General features: G+C 38.8%; 1 protein-coding gene across 2 annotated transcripts; it reads left to right on the top strand.

The window, feature by feature from the left end:
• The first annotated feature begins 256 nt into the window (after nt 1–256).
• Nucleotides 257–17,188, top strand: plekhg6 (pleckstrin homology and RhoGEF domain containing G6). 2 transcript variants are annotated; one of them, XM_042489304.2, is made up of 15 exons: nt 257–715; nt 3,906–4,125; nt 4,996–5,130; nt 5,444–5,581; nt 6,993–7,088; nt 7,215–7,265; nt 7,533–7,682; nt 9,097–9,207; nt 9,871–10,020; nt 10,802–10,936; nt 11,754–11,873; nt 11,982–12,117; nt 12,211–12,326; nt 12,971–14,367; nt 16,595–17,188. In XM_042489304.2, exons 1-15 carry the CDS (start codon nt 696–698, stop codon nt 16,773–16,775), a joined length of 3,156 nt encoding a protein of 1,051 aa, XP_042345238.1. In that variant the 5' UTR covers nt 257–695; the 3' UTR covers nt 16,776–17,188. The 2 variants fall into 2 exon arrangements, with proteins under 2 accessions (XP_042345238.1, XP_042345239.1); XM_042489305.2 differs by having other exon boundaries at nt 259–715; nt 11,985–12,117.
• Nucleotides 17,189–17,278: the final 90 nt, after the last annotated feature.

Genomic DNA, 17,278 nt, shown 5'->3' with positions numbered 1-17,278 from the left:
TCTGTGCATGTGAATTGTGCCTTGTATTTGTCTGCAGACGTCATGAACAGGCTGAGAGTGACTGTTTGGGCGTGTTGATAAAGCGTAAATGAAGAAAAGCGTTAATGAAGGTGTAATCGTGTATTTAACCTCAGGCACGCTGCCAGTCTGCATTCCAGCTTGTAGCTTCCAACATTTAATCATATATAACAACATATTTTGTGTCATTAATTTTAACCATCAAGTCTTTTTTGGACCTGATTTGATGGATCTTTTCCTCTTTTCTGTAGCTACATTTTTAACCTTTTTCCCATAATTCACCTTTTCTTACCTGTGAGCTCTGTTTTCTATTTTAGTTTGCTTTCAAACATCAGATTCTCACGATGCATTTCGTACCCTCCCGTTGTGTAATGAGACCTTTCTCACCCTCTTAAAAATAATTTCCCCCTGTTTGTTCAGTGATCAATAACCCTGATTGACATGAAACAACAATAGATCATCCTCAAGGGAATCAGTCACCACCTCCTCTGCACTAACTGCGACACATTAACCAGCCCTGAGCACTGATTTGCTGGCTGCAGAATCCAGTTGTTCCCGTCAGGCCAGTTGCGGAGGGCAGGGGCGCAGGTGAAAGGAAGAGAGGGAGGGACCGGTCCCGGCAGAGAGAAAGAGGAGGAGAAAGCTAACAGAAACCAAAGATGACTGTGTGAAACAAAATGGATCCAACCAAGCCCAGGTACAGTCCTTAATTTGTTTTATTTCAGAGCACAGCTGGTGGTGGGATAAGGTGAGAGTGTGCAGTACTAAAAAGGAACATTTTACTTGATGTCTTCATGTCAGTAAATCACTTGAATGTTGGAGCTGCTGTGTTGATTTACAGACTGTCCTGTTGGCTTTAGATGTGTTGATTTACCGAAGCTATAAAACCACCAGGACGCCTGTTTTTACTGACCCATTATCAGTCTTTGAGAGTGTTACAGTTACAGTGTAATCTTGTCTCATTAGTGTGTCCCTGTGGGACAAAGACGGTGACTGTAAACACATATGACACCGTGATGAAAGCACTTGCGTGAGTCCTTTGAAGTTTGACAGTTTAGCATTAGTGCAGTGAACCGGTCTGCAGTGTGTTTGCTTTTAGAAGGACTTCTGAAAACTAATTATGAAATTCACATCAGTGGTTCCACAATGCATTCACAGTGTATTAACTAACAGCAGTGTGTAAAAATATCACTTTTCTACCTAGTAAATAGTGAGATATTTCATTGACAAACAGTAGCTCCCAGCAAACGGAGACACATTCTTGGCTGTAACTTAAACCTGCAGCAGGACATTCTGCAAATTGTGACGATGTTGGATTTGTGGGAACTAGACACAGACGAGTCCTGGAGCTACACTGCGGCCCGCAGGACTCTGTAACTGGAGCTGTAGCTGTGTGACACTTTTGGTGTCCTGTTAAATCAGCGTGACTGTCTGTGACATGCAACAGAAATGATTTCTGTGTTTTTGACAGCCTGCCTGACTCCTGTTTTTACTGTGTATGAAATAGACTCTTTAGAAAAAGCACAAGTGAAATCTCTGGGTCATAAATTACGATAAAATGAAGGGAGGCTGAGTGTTTGCTTTCTTTGGCCCTTAACTCAAGACAGCAGTTTACTCCCAAATCAAAAATACATAGTTTTCCTCTTAACTGTAGTACTATCTATCAATCTAGATTGTTTTTGGTGTGAGTTACCAATTGTTGGAGATATCCGATTTCTGCCTTCTCTCCAATATCATTAAGCTTAATGGCACTTACTTTTGGTGCTTATTGGCGCCAAAAAAATACAATTGAGAAGTTTGACAGCAATGTCTTTCAAGAAATCATGACCTGGTTACTTAGTATAATTCACAGATCATGTTGCCAGCAGTTTTATGTAGGAACTATTTTCTTTCTACCAAATTATACCCAGTAACTGTATCACTTTGCAGAAGTGTGCATCGACTCATCGAGCCCCTGGAACAGCTCTGACTGGATGTGAGGCCAATTTGACATAGTGGCCAAACAGTGGAATTACAACTTTTGGGTCCACCATGTGATGCCACTGGGCCTGATGACTTTTTCCCATAGACTTACATTGCGAAAGAAATGCCTGTAAATTGATGGATACATTTTTTTTAAACATCACAACCTCGTGAAACAACTCGTTTCACTTTTGGGTTTCAATCCATTTGGTCCAATAACATTTTGAAAGAAGAGCTGAATGATGGAATAATTTGAACCTCATTTAAGGTAGCTGAAGACCTAACTCAAAGTTCGCTGATGGAAGTCTCTGGTGCACTTGCTCTATGGGTGCTAACATAAGCATAAGCAGAACAGAGCAGAGCATCTGTGTTATTTTACACACGGAAGTCAAATTCTTTGGGCTTGATGCACAACTTCAGCAGCACTGAATGCGCCCCCGCCTCCAGCGCTGTATACAAATTTCAAATACATGCCTGCATGTCATGGGCGAGAGCTTCGTGCTCATGACAGCGTGAGATGTAAAAAAATAGTGGCATCCTCCTCGGCTGAGCTGCAACATTACCTAGTTCAGTGGTACAAAATGATCAAGCAGTAAATTCAAGCTTCCCCTAAAACCTCTTATAAAAGCTCTGTGGGTTATCTTAAGTAAACAGGTCATGATTTCTGAAAAGAGACGCTGGTGTTGAATTTTTCAAGTCTATTTTATGGTACTTTGAGCACCACATGCCAAGTGAAGTGCCATCTGGTTCCATTATACTGGAACGAAGGCGGACATCTCTACGACTGATGTCTCCAACACTCTGCAACTCAGACCAAAACAATCTAGATATATAAACAGCACCACAGCTGGGATGAGAAATATACTGTTTTGATTTGGAGTAAGCTTTTATTTTAAACCAGAGATTCCCAACTTTTGGGTCAAGACACACTCAACAGGTTACAAGAATAAGAAAGCAGCTTTATCACCTTGACAAATTCAGGTTTATTTTTGAAAATCTGTGCTATAATATTTTTCTCGTTAGTCACTGCATGATTGGAGCTTCTTAGGTCAACACTGATGAGGATGATGATATAAAATTGTGCTATTAAAAATTGACAGGAAGCTGATAAGACCTTACTGATGCCAAATTCTGAAGAGATAAAATATTCTAAATGTTGATCATTTCAAAATATTAATGAAAATGCATTCATACATGCCTAAATGACCATGTTTCTTAGATGCTCAGCATCCTGGTGGTACTTGTCAGGGGTTTCCAGCTCAGTGAAACAGTTGAGAACTGTAAGGTGCTTTATTATATACATCCTAATCTGTAGACAGACGAGATTAAAATGTGGAATTTAACAGCCACAGAACTCAAACTGGAGCAAACCTGGGATCATTTTAAATTAGATTGGCAACAATTTTGGTAGAAATATCACTCAAATAGTCACAGATGACGTGGTTCTTATTTTATTGTGTCATTATTTATGTTTTGTGCTGTTTTGTATTTATTTTTTTCTTAAGTTTTATGTATGTCAAAGCTAATTTTGTATAAATGCTGTGTTATGCACCAGTGTACGCCACACTTGTCCTATAAAATTAAGCATTAAATCATAACTCGAAGAAAGAAAAAATTTATTTGGTTTGAAGTGTCAGAAGCCAAAAGTTAGGAGTGGCTGTCTTAAATGATGAACCAACCCCATCGTTCATAATAATTCAGCTTTATCTCTTTTATTGCCATCTGTGTTTGTTTTTATTGCATTTATAACGCTTTAGCCCTGAAAAGAAAGTCAAGTTAAACTTTTTTAAATGATAACAAAGCACACAATGTCCCTCCATTCAGTCATCCACTCTTGTAAAGCCTTTTCTTGTTATAAACCATTCTTCTCTGTGTCCTCACACGCCTTCTTTTGGCAATGAGTAACCCTGCGTACTTATCCACAGCCTTTCCTCAAAGGCACCGCATGTAAACAACGGTGGGGGAAATGAATCAGTGATGGAGGAATCATCTTTGCCATGGCGAGATGGCGTGGACAGGGAGAGGCAGAGGGACACAGACACCAGAGAGCCAGATGCTGTTAATGGGATGACAGCTGCTGCAGAGATCAACCATCACCACAGGGGGTCAGCAGACAAACACAAGTTCAGCACGATCGGCTATCAGGCAAGTGACATGTGACACAGATGTAAGGAACTATAGTAACGTGACAAGTAACAGTACTCTTCTCAAGTTATAAACTCATGCACAGTTTCGAACTACTTGTATTTTTCTTGAATATTTGCATTTTATGCTACTTTATAATTCACTACATTTCAAAGAGGCGAGTGTTGCACTTTTACTTCGCTACTTTTGTCTGACATCTGCAGTTAGGAATTATTTTTTTTAGATTTTTTTCATACTGCAGATATGACCATCTCCTAAAAATGATACATTGTTCAATGACAAATTAATCACTATTATATAAAGTCATCATAGTCCAGAATTGAGATTTGAAAGTTCGATCTTTTCCTGACACTGTTAGCCATCTCCAAGTTGAGAAACGTGTCAGGACAACACAATGCTCTAAATCTGCACAGTTTTGCATACTTTGCAAATTCTAAGTGCTAGATTTTGCTGAATCACTTCTGTACTTTTACCTCAGTAAGATTTGAATGCAGGACTTTTACCCAAAGAGAAGCCCAGAGTTGTTAGTGTTAAAGTCCAAGTCGAAATCTCATATTGATTTTGTCAAGTCTAAAGTAATCAAATTTGTGACTTGAGTCCAACTCAAGACCAACCCTTTGGCATTTGACATTGAATATCAGGTGTCCAAATGTTAAAAAAAAAAACTAGTAAGAAATTCAAATTAATGTGTTTTACACTGTCAGTGACACTGAATACCACACAGTCTGATGCATACACATCCAGGATTAAAATCATGCTAACTCTCTATCTTATGACTGTTATTTTTATGTAATTGACCCTCTGGTGCTTCCAGATAAAATGTACTACCTGAAAATAAATAGCCTGACTGGCAGTATTTTCTCTCTCCAGAGGCGGACCAAGCAGAAGGTGGTGACTGACTTTGCAACACTGAATAAAGGACCATCTGCAGCAGCCAAACCCAGAGCTGCACTAAGACAGGTCCTTTTCAGCCAGGGAGTGTCTGAGAAAACCCCGGCGCCTGAGGTGTTATGTTGTCTCCTGCTCATCATTCTACATGCTGACACACATAGAAACAGATACAGACTTGATCTATCCGTGTCCGCCCACTCAAACAATTCCAAAACAAAAACTGCAGCACTTCTTATTCTACTCTGTTTGCATGCTTTTAAACGTAACTTCTGACCTCAAGTATTCACAACAACTTTTAGTGATCGCTTGCCTCTAGGGAATTACTGATTCATTATAAATCCTTTTTAATCTCTTTGACATCTGTGTTTTTCTTCTTGTTTTTTTCCCTTGTTATTTTCTCCCTCCCTGTCCTTAATCAACCTCACAGGAGCGAGGTCAGCTGGATGTGTTGAAGCAGGATCTGGCAGCCTTCGCTGTGCCGGTTAATCTGAGTTGGAGGTGGAAGGAGGAAAGTCAGGGAACCACGCTGGAGAAGAACTGGACAGAAATAGTGCAATCTCATGCGGTACAGTCTATAGAGGATAACTCAACAATATTGTGTTTTTCTCTTACTCTCAACAAATTCCATGGAAAGACCAAAACTGACAGTTAACTCTTCCCACTAGCTTTGTTGTTGTGCATAGGTATAAAAGATACATTAATGAGCAAACTGTTGCACTGGGCTCATGTTCCTTCATTACCCAAACTGTAGTTTATTTTAAGTCAGTCCAACATGCACCTTCCTGCTTTAATACACACTAGAATATCAAATGCACAGCTGAAAACAGCCCCCATCAAATGCATTATAAACTCCTGTTTGATTAATAATTAGAATTACAACATCTTTATTCAAATAGCACCTTTGAAAACAGAGTTTACAAAGTGCTTTGACAGACAAAGTAAAAAGCAGACAAAGGATACTCAGAAAGCAATACAGCAACAAAAAGCCAAGCAGTCCCATCAAACATAAGCAAGACAAAGTTAAGGTAAAAAGTTTAGATGAAAATAAACAAAGAAAACAAATATCGCATGATGCAAAATGTCAACATAAATAAATAAAGTTAAAATAATAAAAGGAATGAAAAAGCGAAATAAAAAAAATAAAAAAGGGAACAAGATTAACTTCTGCTAAAACTTGCAGTGCCCAGCAGATTTCAGAAATTCTTTTAATTTTTCAAATAGAAAAGTAAAAGATTTTGATCTGTTTTTTTAAAAGAGTCATATCTATTGTAGGTAGGAGTGCATAGACTAGAGCTTCAGACAAGCTGAGAAAGTGGGAAAGAATCGAATGAATTTTAGCACCTTGTTGTTGAGGATGGGAATTTAAATGTGGTTCCAAACTGTCCAATCTATCGTAATCGCGTGCCTCTGAGCTTATCAGTTCCCTTTATCAATGCCAGCATGTTTTTTTCTGACAACACTGCAAAACAATGATGTCAAACTGCTCAAAACATGCACTGTCACGGCATCCTAGCCCAACAGCACATCTGTTACTGATGATAAATATCCAGTTTTACCCTCCTGTCCATTTGCACTAAGCGGGTTTAACAGATTTTTTTCTTGAACCAAAGACACTTAAAGGAAAATGAATGCTGTGTAAATATTCTCTCTTAGTTTTCTCTCACTGTGTCCAAAGGCTAGAGATAATACAATGCTGAAAAACCTGTGTAGGCCTTCTTTTTATTTTCACACAGAATATTAATCAGGATTCAATAAGGGAGTCAATAAAGTAATGGATCCATAAACAGAGATGATAATGGCATTGGTATCTACATAACCTCATCAGTTCCCACCCCTACATGTTGTTCTTTTTATTGAATTTGTTGACAACAAGAAAAGCATAGACTCTTGCTGTATCCTTTAAAAGCAGCTCCTGCTTTTACTGTAAAATAACTGCTCAACTCCTCTTTCCTCTTCTGTCTTCTTTCAATGATCAGACGATGTCTAAGACGCAGAGACACCAACAGGAGGCGCTGTGGGAGTTTGTTCACACTGAGCTCACCTACATCAACAAGCTCATTATCATCAGAGATGTAAAATGTCATTCTCTATGTGCTGCCATTGTCTCATTTAAATACAGTATTTGTATTTTTACATGTCAGAGCTGCAAAGGGATTTTCCACAGGATGATTTAACAAAGTTGTGTCTGCTCCTCACAGCTGGTTATCGCAGCCCTCGTCAACTTGCATCAGCATGGATTTCTCCTGGAGGTCAGTCTGCAGAGCACACTGTGTCATCTAGACAGGAAACATACAGCACACTGAACCTGCAGGCCTATTTTCCACTGATCTGCATACCACTGACATCCACTGACGGGCACAACAAGAACATCCGCTTTAGCTGACACAGAATACAACACACAAGTGGAAAATGTAGCACAACAACGGATTTCCATCGAGAAGATGGAAAATATCACAAAGCAGTCGAGTTAAACTTAAGCACTATGATTTTTTTTTTTTTCACTTCCCCACTGACAGGTGACCCCTAAGCTGCTTTTCTCCAACCTTTCCTCCATCCTCAATTCACATCAGCTGTTCTGGCAGGATGTGATTTATCCCATGTTACTGGAAGTCCGGAGGACAGGGCAGCCCTTTGACCCAATGATGTTGGAGGCTGGTTGCCTGCAGGTATGAAATGACTGTCTGCAAGATACATTACAAAGGTGTGTTTCCACCTGTCAGAAATATGTGAACTCAGTGTTGGAGGAGCTACTTTGAACTCATAGCTCTGCAAGCTAATATATAATTACCTCACTCTACTACTACCCTCGGGAGAAATCTGGTTCTGTGAACTAAAGCTACTTAGAAAATATGTTTAAGCTGGTTTGTAAAAAATTATCAAATTAACAACGTGGGTCAGACATAAAGCATAACATAAAATATCATCCACTTTTCATGGAAATGTCCACTTTGGTTTTGTATGCAATGTCAATCACGACAGACACCTGCCTTCAGTAACCACAGTCCCAGTGGGGGAATTACATCAGTGTTGCAAGATTACGCTGCCAGCTAACTTCCAAACTAGTGGAGCAACCTGTCGCTCACCTTGTAGAGTGTGTGCTTCATATACTGCAGCAATGATTCGGTTACAACTTGTGGTTGTTGCATGACGGCCCCCCTCTCTGCCCCAGTTTTCCAGTCTATCTAGCTGTTGGACCAAAAACATTGAAAAAAGTCAAAGAAGTTATCTAAAAAAACAACTTCTAAAATAGAATGCAACAACTCCTCTGAGCATTTGTTAGAAATCTGCAATAATTAGTATTTCTGACTAACTGAGATCAAAGAGAGTAATGTTGACGGTCACAGGACCCTAATCCTGAACATCCACCTTCAAACTGTGCTGACTGTAAAGATCTGGTTCCACATGTGTGAAGCATCCATGTTTAAAACTTTGTAGCTCCACATTTGAAACTTTGTCTGCAGCATTGGCCTTGTGCGTTTTTCTGACCTATGACCCCTTGTGGTAAGTGGATGGTATTTTGGAGTCTCTTACTTGAAAAGTAATGGAACAATCCATCGTGGCTCACAAGAATATCCCTACACTGGAAATAAAAATACAGCTGATTGGCCATTATGTTTCAATATAACTGTCAGCTAACTAGTTTGCCTCACCATCATAAGGATCATGGGCTGCGCAGTGATCTAGTCTTAGGACTGCACAAGGATTCATGGGTAACAGTTAGCCTATCATCAATGTTGGAAACTGTTAATTAATTTATTCATTTTTTTTTTTTTACAAATAGGCTGATTTATCTTTGCAAATGTTAATGTGTATTCCCAGATATATATATTTTTTTAAATAAATAAATAGAATAAAACCTCAATTCATTTACCAAACTATATATTAGCTCCCCTCCTGCAGTAACTTTGAAAACCAAAGTAATTCTGGCAGTAATATTAGTTTTATTAAGTAGTACTGGAGTAAACATTTTGAACACCAAACTTTAACATGTAATGTTGCTTTGAATGAGGGAGAAATGTAAATACATGTAAATGTGATGGAGATTTTTCACATTGTCATTCCTTTTCTATTTGTCCCCAGTTCCACAAGCGCTTCTCTTCCTATCAGCATTACTGTTGGGAGGAGGAAAACAATATGGAGTTCACACGCAGGCAGATGGAGAGTAACCCATATTTCCTCACTTATGTCCAGGTACAACAAGTTGCACACATGCAACATGCACATCAACATTTATGCTTGAGAGGGTGAAACCTCACACTCTTTCTCTTTGTTATGCATAGAACCAGGTACCGCTGCTGTGTTTATTCAACACTTGTGCTTTCACTTACGCACAGCATCACACTTGTCAACCAGAGTGGGAGGTGGTGTGTTTTTGTTTTACAGTTAAAGAGCCATTTATGCCAGGAAGTAGTTCTCGGTGGGTGTTAAAAGGGTCTGCACATCTCGATCAAACAAAACAATAACAATTTGTTAAGCCCCCGCGGAAGGTTTTGTTCCTTTTTTCGGTAGATATGTTTTTATTTGTCATGGCTTCGAGATATCGGTCCTCTGCCACCACTTCAATAATGTAGAGGTGATGAAAGAATAATGTCCTGGTTAAACAGGTTAATCCACAGCACAAACAAGACTTATTAAGAAAAAAACCTAAAAACATCTGTATGGATAGATAATATTTAGGTTACTGGCAGATCCTGCTTTTATGTTATTATGCTGTAATTTAGGTGAACTGACCCTTTAAATGAAGCCTTGTTTAAATACTATTTCATTTATGGTTTTGAGCCACCATGTAATAAAACTACTGTTAATGAAAAGCTCTGACTTCAGGCGATGCTCTTGTGATTTTGTCTTGTACAGTGGGTGGAGACTCACCCTCAGTGCAACAGGATGCGCCTCGGCGACATGCAGGCCAAACCCCATCAGAGGATCACAAAGTATCCTCTGCTGCTCAAAGCTGTGCTGAAAACCACACAGGATCCTCATGTGCAGCACACACTCAGAGGCATGGTGAGAAACCTGCAGCAACCATAAAGGCAGAAATCTTATATTTCAGCATGTTCCCGTTCAATATTTTCCACACTGGAAAAGATAGTTTAAAAGCAATCTAATAATTATATTGGGTTGGCAGATTTTTTGTTACTCACCCTATGTGGCTTATCTTTTCAGGTAAACTTACTTAATATCTTATTGATATCCTGAAAAAAATGTTTGTCAGTAGGAAGGAGAAGGTATGCTATTAAAAATAAATCAAACACATTTCAAACTGTCCATTTTACCCCAAACAGACAATAGGAGGTGTTTCTTTTCCTCAATATCCTCTTGGATATTGCTGATAAGTCCATGTTTGGCCTTGGAAAAGCCATGTGGCCATTTAAAGGCTACGTTCAGCATATGTGATTTGTGACAAAAGGGATTTAATGGTAAAACTCCTGACTTCTAGTTATTATGTAACCTGTTAACGGCCCATTTTTCTTCACCATGCTGATAACATTTTGAGTTCGTGTTTCAGAAACTGACACAGTAAACAACATGTCATCTGCCAAAAAAACCAACCTCCTCTTCATTTCTGTTACAGGGGCTACAGCTCCTTTAATGTCTGAATTCCTCTTTATAAGTGCAGCAAGACATTTTCTCAAGTCTTCTTGCTAAAATATTTGTTATTATTTTCCTGCCTGAATTAAGGAATGATTTATGAGCATTTAAATCCTCCAAGCTGTTTACTTAATAACAAATCTGCAACAAAAGCAGCAAAACTCTCACTAACCATCTTCTTCTTATTCCCCTCCAGTTGTCCAGTGTTAACAGTTTTTTAGAGAGTATCAATGATTACCTGAGGCTCAAAGACGAGGAACTCGCCCTCACCATCTCTGCTCAGAGGGTGGAAGGATATGAGGTGGAGGGGATAAATGAAGACATTGACAAGGTAAAATATGACATTTTCCTTGATGGGCTGTTTTATTTATATTTTCATTTTCAAAACTCAGCTTTCTGTGAAGATAGATGGAGTTCAAGAAATATTTTATGCACAAATAGATCAACCTTTTGGTCAAGAAGACCTTCACTTGAGGCAGAGCAAATTTTGTGGACAGATAATGATAATGTTTTGCACCTACGTATTTGTTGTAGTAGTATTTGTTTTTAGCTGCTACACATCTCTTTGTCGTCATTTTTGTAGTTATTTTGCATCTTTGTGTTTCTCCATAATTGTTTTTTATCTCTTCGTCATTGCTTTGTGTCTCCTTGTTGTTGTTTTGCATCTTTGTGTTTCTTTGTTATTGTTTTGTGACCTTTTATAATAGCTTTGCATGTCTTCGTAGTTGTTTTATGCTTCTTTGTAGTCATTTTTAGTTGATTTGTGTCTCTTTTAAGTTGTTTTCCATCATTGTGTTTCTCCATTATTGTTTTTTGTCTATTTTGTTGTTATTGTGTTTTTGTGTTTCTCTGTAATTGTTTTTTGACTTTTTGTAAATGCTTTGCACGTCTTTGTAGTTGGTTTGCGTTTCCTTAAAGTCATGTTTTAGTTGCTTTATGTCTCTTTTTCATTGTTTTGCATGTCTTTGTGGTAATTTAGTGTGCCACTTTTTTATTGCCTTAAAATCTTAGAGGAAAGACAGGATGTGGAGTTTAGATGTCAGGCTATAATAAAAACACTGCACATAATAGATTGCTACCAGCATCATCTGATGATTTCTTGATACACTTTCCAACTGATGATTGCGTATGATGGATTTTCTCCACAGCATGTCCGAGAAATCTGCCAGTTTGACCTCACATGCCCAATCAGAGGAGTAGGTCCTGATGTCGTACGCAAGCTCCTGCTGGAGGAGAACCTGAAGATTCGGGGGAGAAAAGACAGCAAAGTGAGCAGAGACCGTGCACACAGCACAGAATATTTTAATCTATCTCTCCAGAGCATCCTTATCATCACTTTTTTGACTTTCTTATGTTTTCTGACACATGGTACAAAGCAGCTGGAGGTGGTGGCTCTACTTTTCTCAGATGTGCTTCTAATGACCAAAGTGCAGAAGAAAGGAGAGCGGCTGAAAGTAGTTCGACCCCCTCTCGCCCTTGACAGAACGTATTGCATAGCACTGAAAGATGGCTGTGAGCAACACTTTCTTATTATTATGTAAGGCCGCTAGATGATTTTGTATAGCTATATTATGTTTCCCATAATGATTCTTCCTCCTCTCTTAGGTTCATTTGTCCTTGTGGAGGTAGGTGAGCTTCAGAGTGCTATGAATGTCTATATATTTGCAGCCAGCACCTCAGACAGCTGCTCTACATGGGTCTCCACCATCCACCAGGCACAGGTAAAAAAAAGACATTTCTCAACAAATCTTTTTTAAATATAGTCGTCTAATTTAACTTGTTGCCATACTAGCAACATGGCTCTAGATGGCAGTTTTGGTATGTATGTCCTTGTATGAACAATACTTTGGTCCAGACTGAATCATTGGTGATGGATTGCCATGATTTTTTTTGAGGACATTCGTGGATGAATCCTAAAGACTGTGGTGATGCTCTGACTTTTCCTTTAGCACCAATCCTATGTTTTCATTTATTTAGTGAGTTGACCTCTGCATGGATTAGCACAAAACATTTTTTTACAGACATTCTTACTCACCAGGAAATGGATCCTAAAGAGTTATATGATTATTTTCTGTGTTGAACAGTCATTATTTTAGCCTCCATTTCTCACACTTCTATTTCTGAAAGCCACGTCTCTAGCGTTGCTACATAGTTACTGATCCAGCGTCATCACCCCACAACCCATGTGGATAGATTTGTTATATCTGGACAAAAAAAATCCAATATGATCACCTGCAAATATATATCTGATGTGAGAAACAAATCTGATTTGCCTGCAGTCTGAAAACAGCCGTAGTGTTTTCATATAAAACTGAACTACAAACAACATAAACATTCATTTATTTTATCTCTGTTATGCTGTCAGGAAACACTGAGGATCCTGAGACAGGCAGAGAACAACAGACAGCTGGAAAACTGGAGAATCCAGCAGCTGGAGGCCAAACCTGTCACAGAAGTCAAGACAGATGACATGGAGACAGAAGAAGAAACTTTAATACCATCAAGACGAGAGACTTTTGTGGATGAACTTGATGAGGAACTTATTATCCCTCGGTCAATAAATGGTATGTTGGCGTCCAGAGAAGCAGAGGAACAGTATCAACCTCCAGATGATGTCGTCACCAACAATCCTCTTGTACCTTTTTGGCACTCTCAGCCCAACATCAGTAACCGTAAATCACTGCATAGGGGCTTTGCTGGTCGGCAACAAGCGGTCAAAGGGCATGAGTGGATAGAAATGGGAGTCAGGACTGAACAAGTGAGGATTTATGCAGAGGAAGAAGAGAGAAGGGGGCAAATGGTGAACTGGAGCCACAGGGTGCAATCTGCCCCAAATCTGGATCATTACGCTCACAGTATTGCAACGGACACATTAAGAAACAACACAGCTGGACCACTCTTATATCCAGATGTGGACTATCCAATGGACGAAAATATTACTGTAGAAATTCCTTACCAACAGGCAATGTCCAAAGAGGGGCCTGAGTTTTTAAGACTACCAGAAGAGGGGGGAACAAGGAGAGACTCCGATTCGCAGTCTGTGAACCAGGACTCCAGGAGAAATTCCTACCAGTCTGGAGACGTGGAGACGTTTCCAGAGACTTGGGGTATCTACAAAAATTTAAAGTCACCTGGGTTACGGAGAAGGAGGCCAGTCAGTACTCATCAGGGCCCCTCTACTCAGAGGCAGTTCTTACAGGGCTCAGGACAGACAAACAGCGACTCTTTGTCCAACTCGAACAGCAACCTGAAGAGAAACTCTCTTCCCTCTAGCTCCGATTCACACCGGGTGCTAAAGCTTGGCTCCCTGAAGCCCAACCAAGGGATGTTTTGGAACACGCATGACAGAGTCTCTCCAGACCCCCAAACATTATCTGAATCTGAGCTCTCTGATTTTAACTTCAATAACAGAGCCAGAACCAAAAGGAGTGCCTCCATTCCTAACATCATAATTGAGGGCGGTCATGGACTTCGTGTGCACTCGGGCAGTCTGTGCCCCTCGCCTCTGCAAGGTCTTCTGGAAAGAGCCAAAGAGAGAGATGGATCATTAAAAAGAGACAGAAAAATGACCAATCTGAGGTCAAGGCATCCTCCTTCGTCCCCCTCGCTTTCCACTACACCATCACCGTCACCCAGCGATGGAGACAGAGACACAGAGTGGGGGGAGGGGGAGGTGGAGCTGATGAGACACCGAGCGCTCACAGTGAGTAAAGGATGGAAGGAGCAGTTGGTGGATGGAGATGAGGATGACAAGAGGAACAGGTTAGTTTGACAAAGTGTTAATTAGTTTCATATGTTTTTCATTGTTTGACTAATCAACATGTTGCCTTGATAATGTATTGGGTTTTTTTTAGGAGATTAATTATTATACTGCAGAGGGGAAAAAAGATTTAGTTTCCTATGCACAATCACATATACAGCAGAAATCAGAGAAAATATGCACATATCAAAAGTCAGTCTTAAAATTGACTTGACAGTGGTATTACTTAATTATAATCATCATCATCATCATCATATTCATATTCATATTCATAATAATAACTTTATTTATATAGCATCTTCAAATACAGCATTTATAAAACAATAAAACAAAGTGACTGAAAGCAAAATTATGATATTATAATATTATATATATATATATATATATATATATATAATATTCTGTTCTGATTTTTTTTATTTTTATTTGTGTTCACACGCATTTAACAGATTATCTGCCTCACCTTTAGTGGTGAATGAACAAAGAAACTGTTTCAGCAATTGTGACATTTTTTTTTATGAAAGTAACCAAATGTAGCACTGATGTAGATGTACTTCTCTTAAGAAAGTGCATTACAATTTAATAAAAACTAAAACAAAAACAACAAAGCCCACAAGAGGAACACAACATAAAAGGCTGAAGTACACGTCCCTTCACGCAAGGCCATAGGTTGTACTCAGCTACATGATACAGCTTGTGTTGACTCAGTGTCTTACTCGAGGACACTTCAGCAGGGTGGATGTTTTCTGACAAGAGCCCAGGTCCATTTTTTAAAACACGATCTCTGCCCTGCTGCTCTTTTACTGTCACACAGTGTTGTGTGTTGCAGCAGATAATCCACATTGTCACATATCGATCTTACTGCCTTTGGTGCAGATGTTTTTATTTCTATCATACAACAGAGGTTTTTTGCTTCTCTGGCTATAAATAATGGACCCACACTTTTCTCTGTTTTGGTAAGATATAATTGTATTCCTCCTAATATGAAAATGTATTTTAGAACTGTTACGTCTCTACTTTTGAAATGAGTTTTCAGTGTTGAGTAGGCTGGTAATGGACAGATGTGTTCTGTGTGAATGGAAACATAAAATTACCCCGCTTTCGTCTTAACTAACGTCAAACTGCTATGTGCATGCTGAATATCTCATAAAACATTTGCTAAAACTTTGTGGATTGTTAACATTTGAAAACCCACAGGACATTTTTGTTATGCTCAATTTCAAATCATTTGACAGCCCATTTCCTTTCTTTAATAACACTACACATTATATTTATCAGAAGATTATTTAAGGTCTTTTTGTATTTCAAGTCAAGTCAAGTCAGTTTTATTTATAGAGCCCATTATCACAAAACATGGTTTGCCTCAGAAGGCTTTACAGTGTACGACATCCCTTTGCCCTTAGACCCTCACATCTCCCAAGGAAAAACTCCCGAAAAAGAACCCCTGTAACGGGGGAAAAAAAAAAAAGGAAGAAACCTCAGGAAGAGCAGTAGAGGATAATGAGGGATCCCTCTTATGTAATGATATTTAATATCATTATTATGATTTCCCATGATTTGGAATAATTGCACACAATGCGTCATGTAATATTTAGTTTATTGTGCATGCCAGAACTACTTTTAGGTATTTTATACTTTACAGCCACAAAAAAAGCTTCTTAAACAGCCTTTGTTTCATGCAGTCATGAATGTGATGGACCATTCTGTGTTTAAGGAACTGCTTTTTCAGGTTAACCAACCACAAACATCCCATTGGTATGTTAATCAATATGTGAATCAGCTCATAAATATAATTCGGACTTTTTTGAATAGTATTTTAAATTGTGGATTGTTTCCATTGAAAGCTCCACAGGACGTGTAAAGAGTCTCCTTGTTACGCTGAATTTAAAACCTGTAAAACTTTAACAGCCTATTTCTTCACTTTCTACGAATCTTGTTACTTATACTGTACTTTACAGTCATGAGAGCCTAATTTAAGGGCTTTATATATTTTAATATTCTCATGATTTCCCAAAATTTTGCATATTTGAACACCATGCATCCTGTATATATTTTATACTTCATGGCCAGATGGAGCGGCTTCTTTAAAGAGTATTAAGTTCATGAATTTATAGTAAGAAAATCACAATTTATTACCCAACTTGGGACAGATTAGTGGACATAGTTGCACAGTAAATGTTTTAAAATAATGAATTTTAACCTTCTGTTCCCGTCTTTTGCCCTCTTTAGTGTTGTCTTCTCGGACGGGGTGAATGTGGACTGGGCAGGTTGGTGCTTTGATGATGATGAAGTCATGGATCATTTACAGCCTGCGGGCGAAGGGGTTATGGAGGGCATCAGCCGATCTTTGGCCTCCTGGGACATTCATGGAGTTTCAGAGCAAGACGACGGGGAGTGTAGTCAGGTATAGCTGAGAAGGTGCACCACAGAGTCCTGTGGTCACAGAACGGACTGCCAACCAACAACTTATCATGCAAACTCAAAATATGCGCCATGAACGTGAACTATGGAGGGACAAATGAACGAGGACGATAGGCTTTTTAAATGAAAAGCTAAAGCACATAAAAGAGAAAAAACGAACGCCTCTCCAGCTGTTCAACAAGCATCTAATTTGTCTTCAACCTAAATATATGACCTGTAATTTTAGCAAAATAATGTAATATATATATATTTAGAATAATAGATAAACATTTGGCCAGTGTTTTGTGTAAATATATCAAACATTATTTTTTATAAATGATTTTATATATTATTTATAGTGACAATTTCCTCCCTTCAGGTTGTAAATAGTGTTACAAATAAACCAGATTTATTTCTCCTCAATGTACTTTCTTTTTAAAACATTTTATTTGTAGTATGGGAATACATATTCACAAAGGATAACTGAAAAACACACATCTCAAACAACATAGT

Source organism: Plectropomus leopardus, chromosome 11, assembly GCF_026936395.1.
Source record: "Plectropomus leopardus strain MGB_pleo_1.0 chromosome 11, ASM2693639v1, whole genome shotgun sequence".
NCBI classification, from domain to species: domain Eukaryota; kingdom Metazoa; phylum Chordata; class Actinopteri; order Perciformes; family Serranidae; genus Plectropomus; species Plectropomus leopardus.
Note: the sequence above shows the minus strand (reverse complement) of the source record. Positions and strands in the feature narration are given on the sequence as shown.

What these genes read in the sequence shown, in the direction of transcription:
- plekhg6 (XM_042489304.2), top strand. Translation starts at nt 696, where the DNA reads ATGGATCCAACCAAGCCCAG. An exon ending in ATTTCCTCACTTATGTCCAG is followed by an intron (nt 9,208 to 9,870) that starts GTACAACAAGTT and finishes TGTCTTGTACAG; the next exon opens with TGGGTGGAGACTCACCCTCA. An exon ending in CATAGCACTGAAAGATGGCT is followed by an intron (nt 12,118 to 12,210) that starts GTGAGCAACACT and finishes CTCCTCTCTTAG; the next exon opens with GTTCATTTGTCCTTGTGGAG.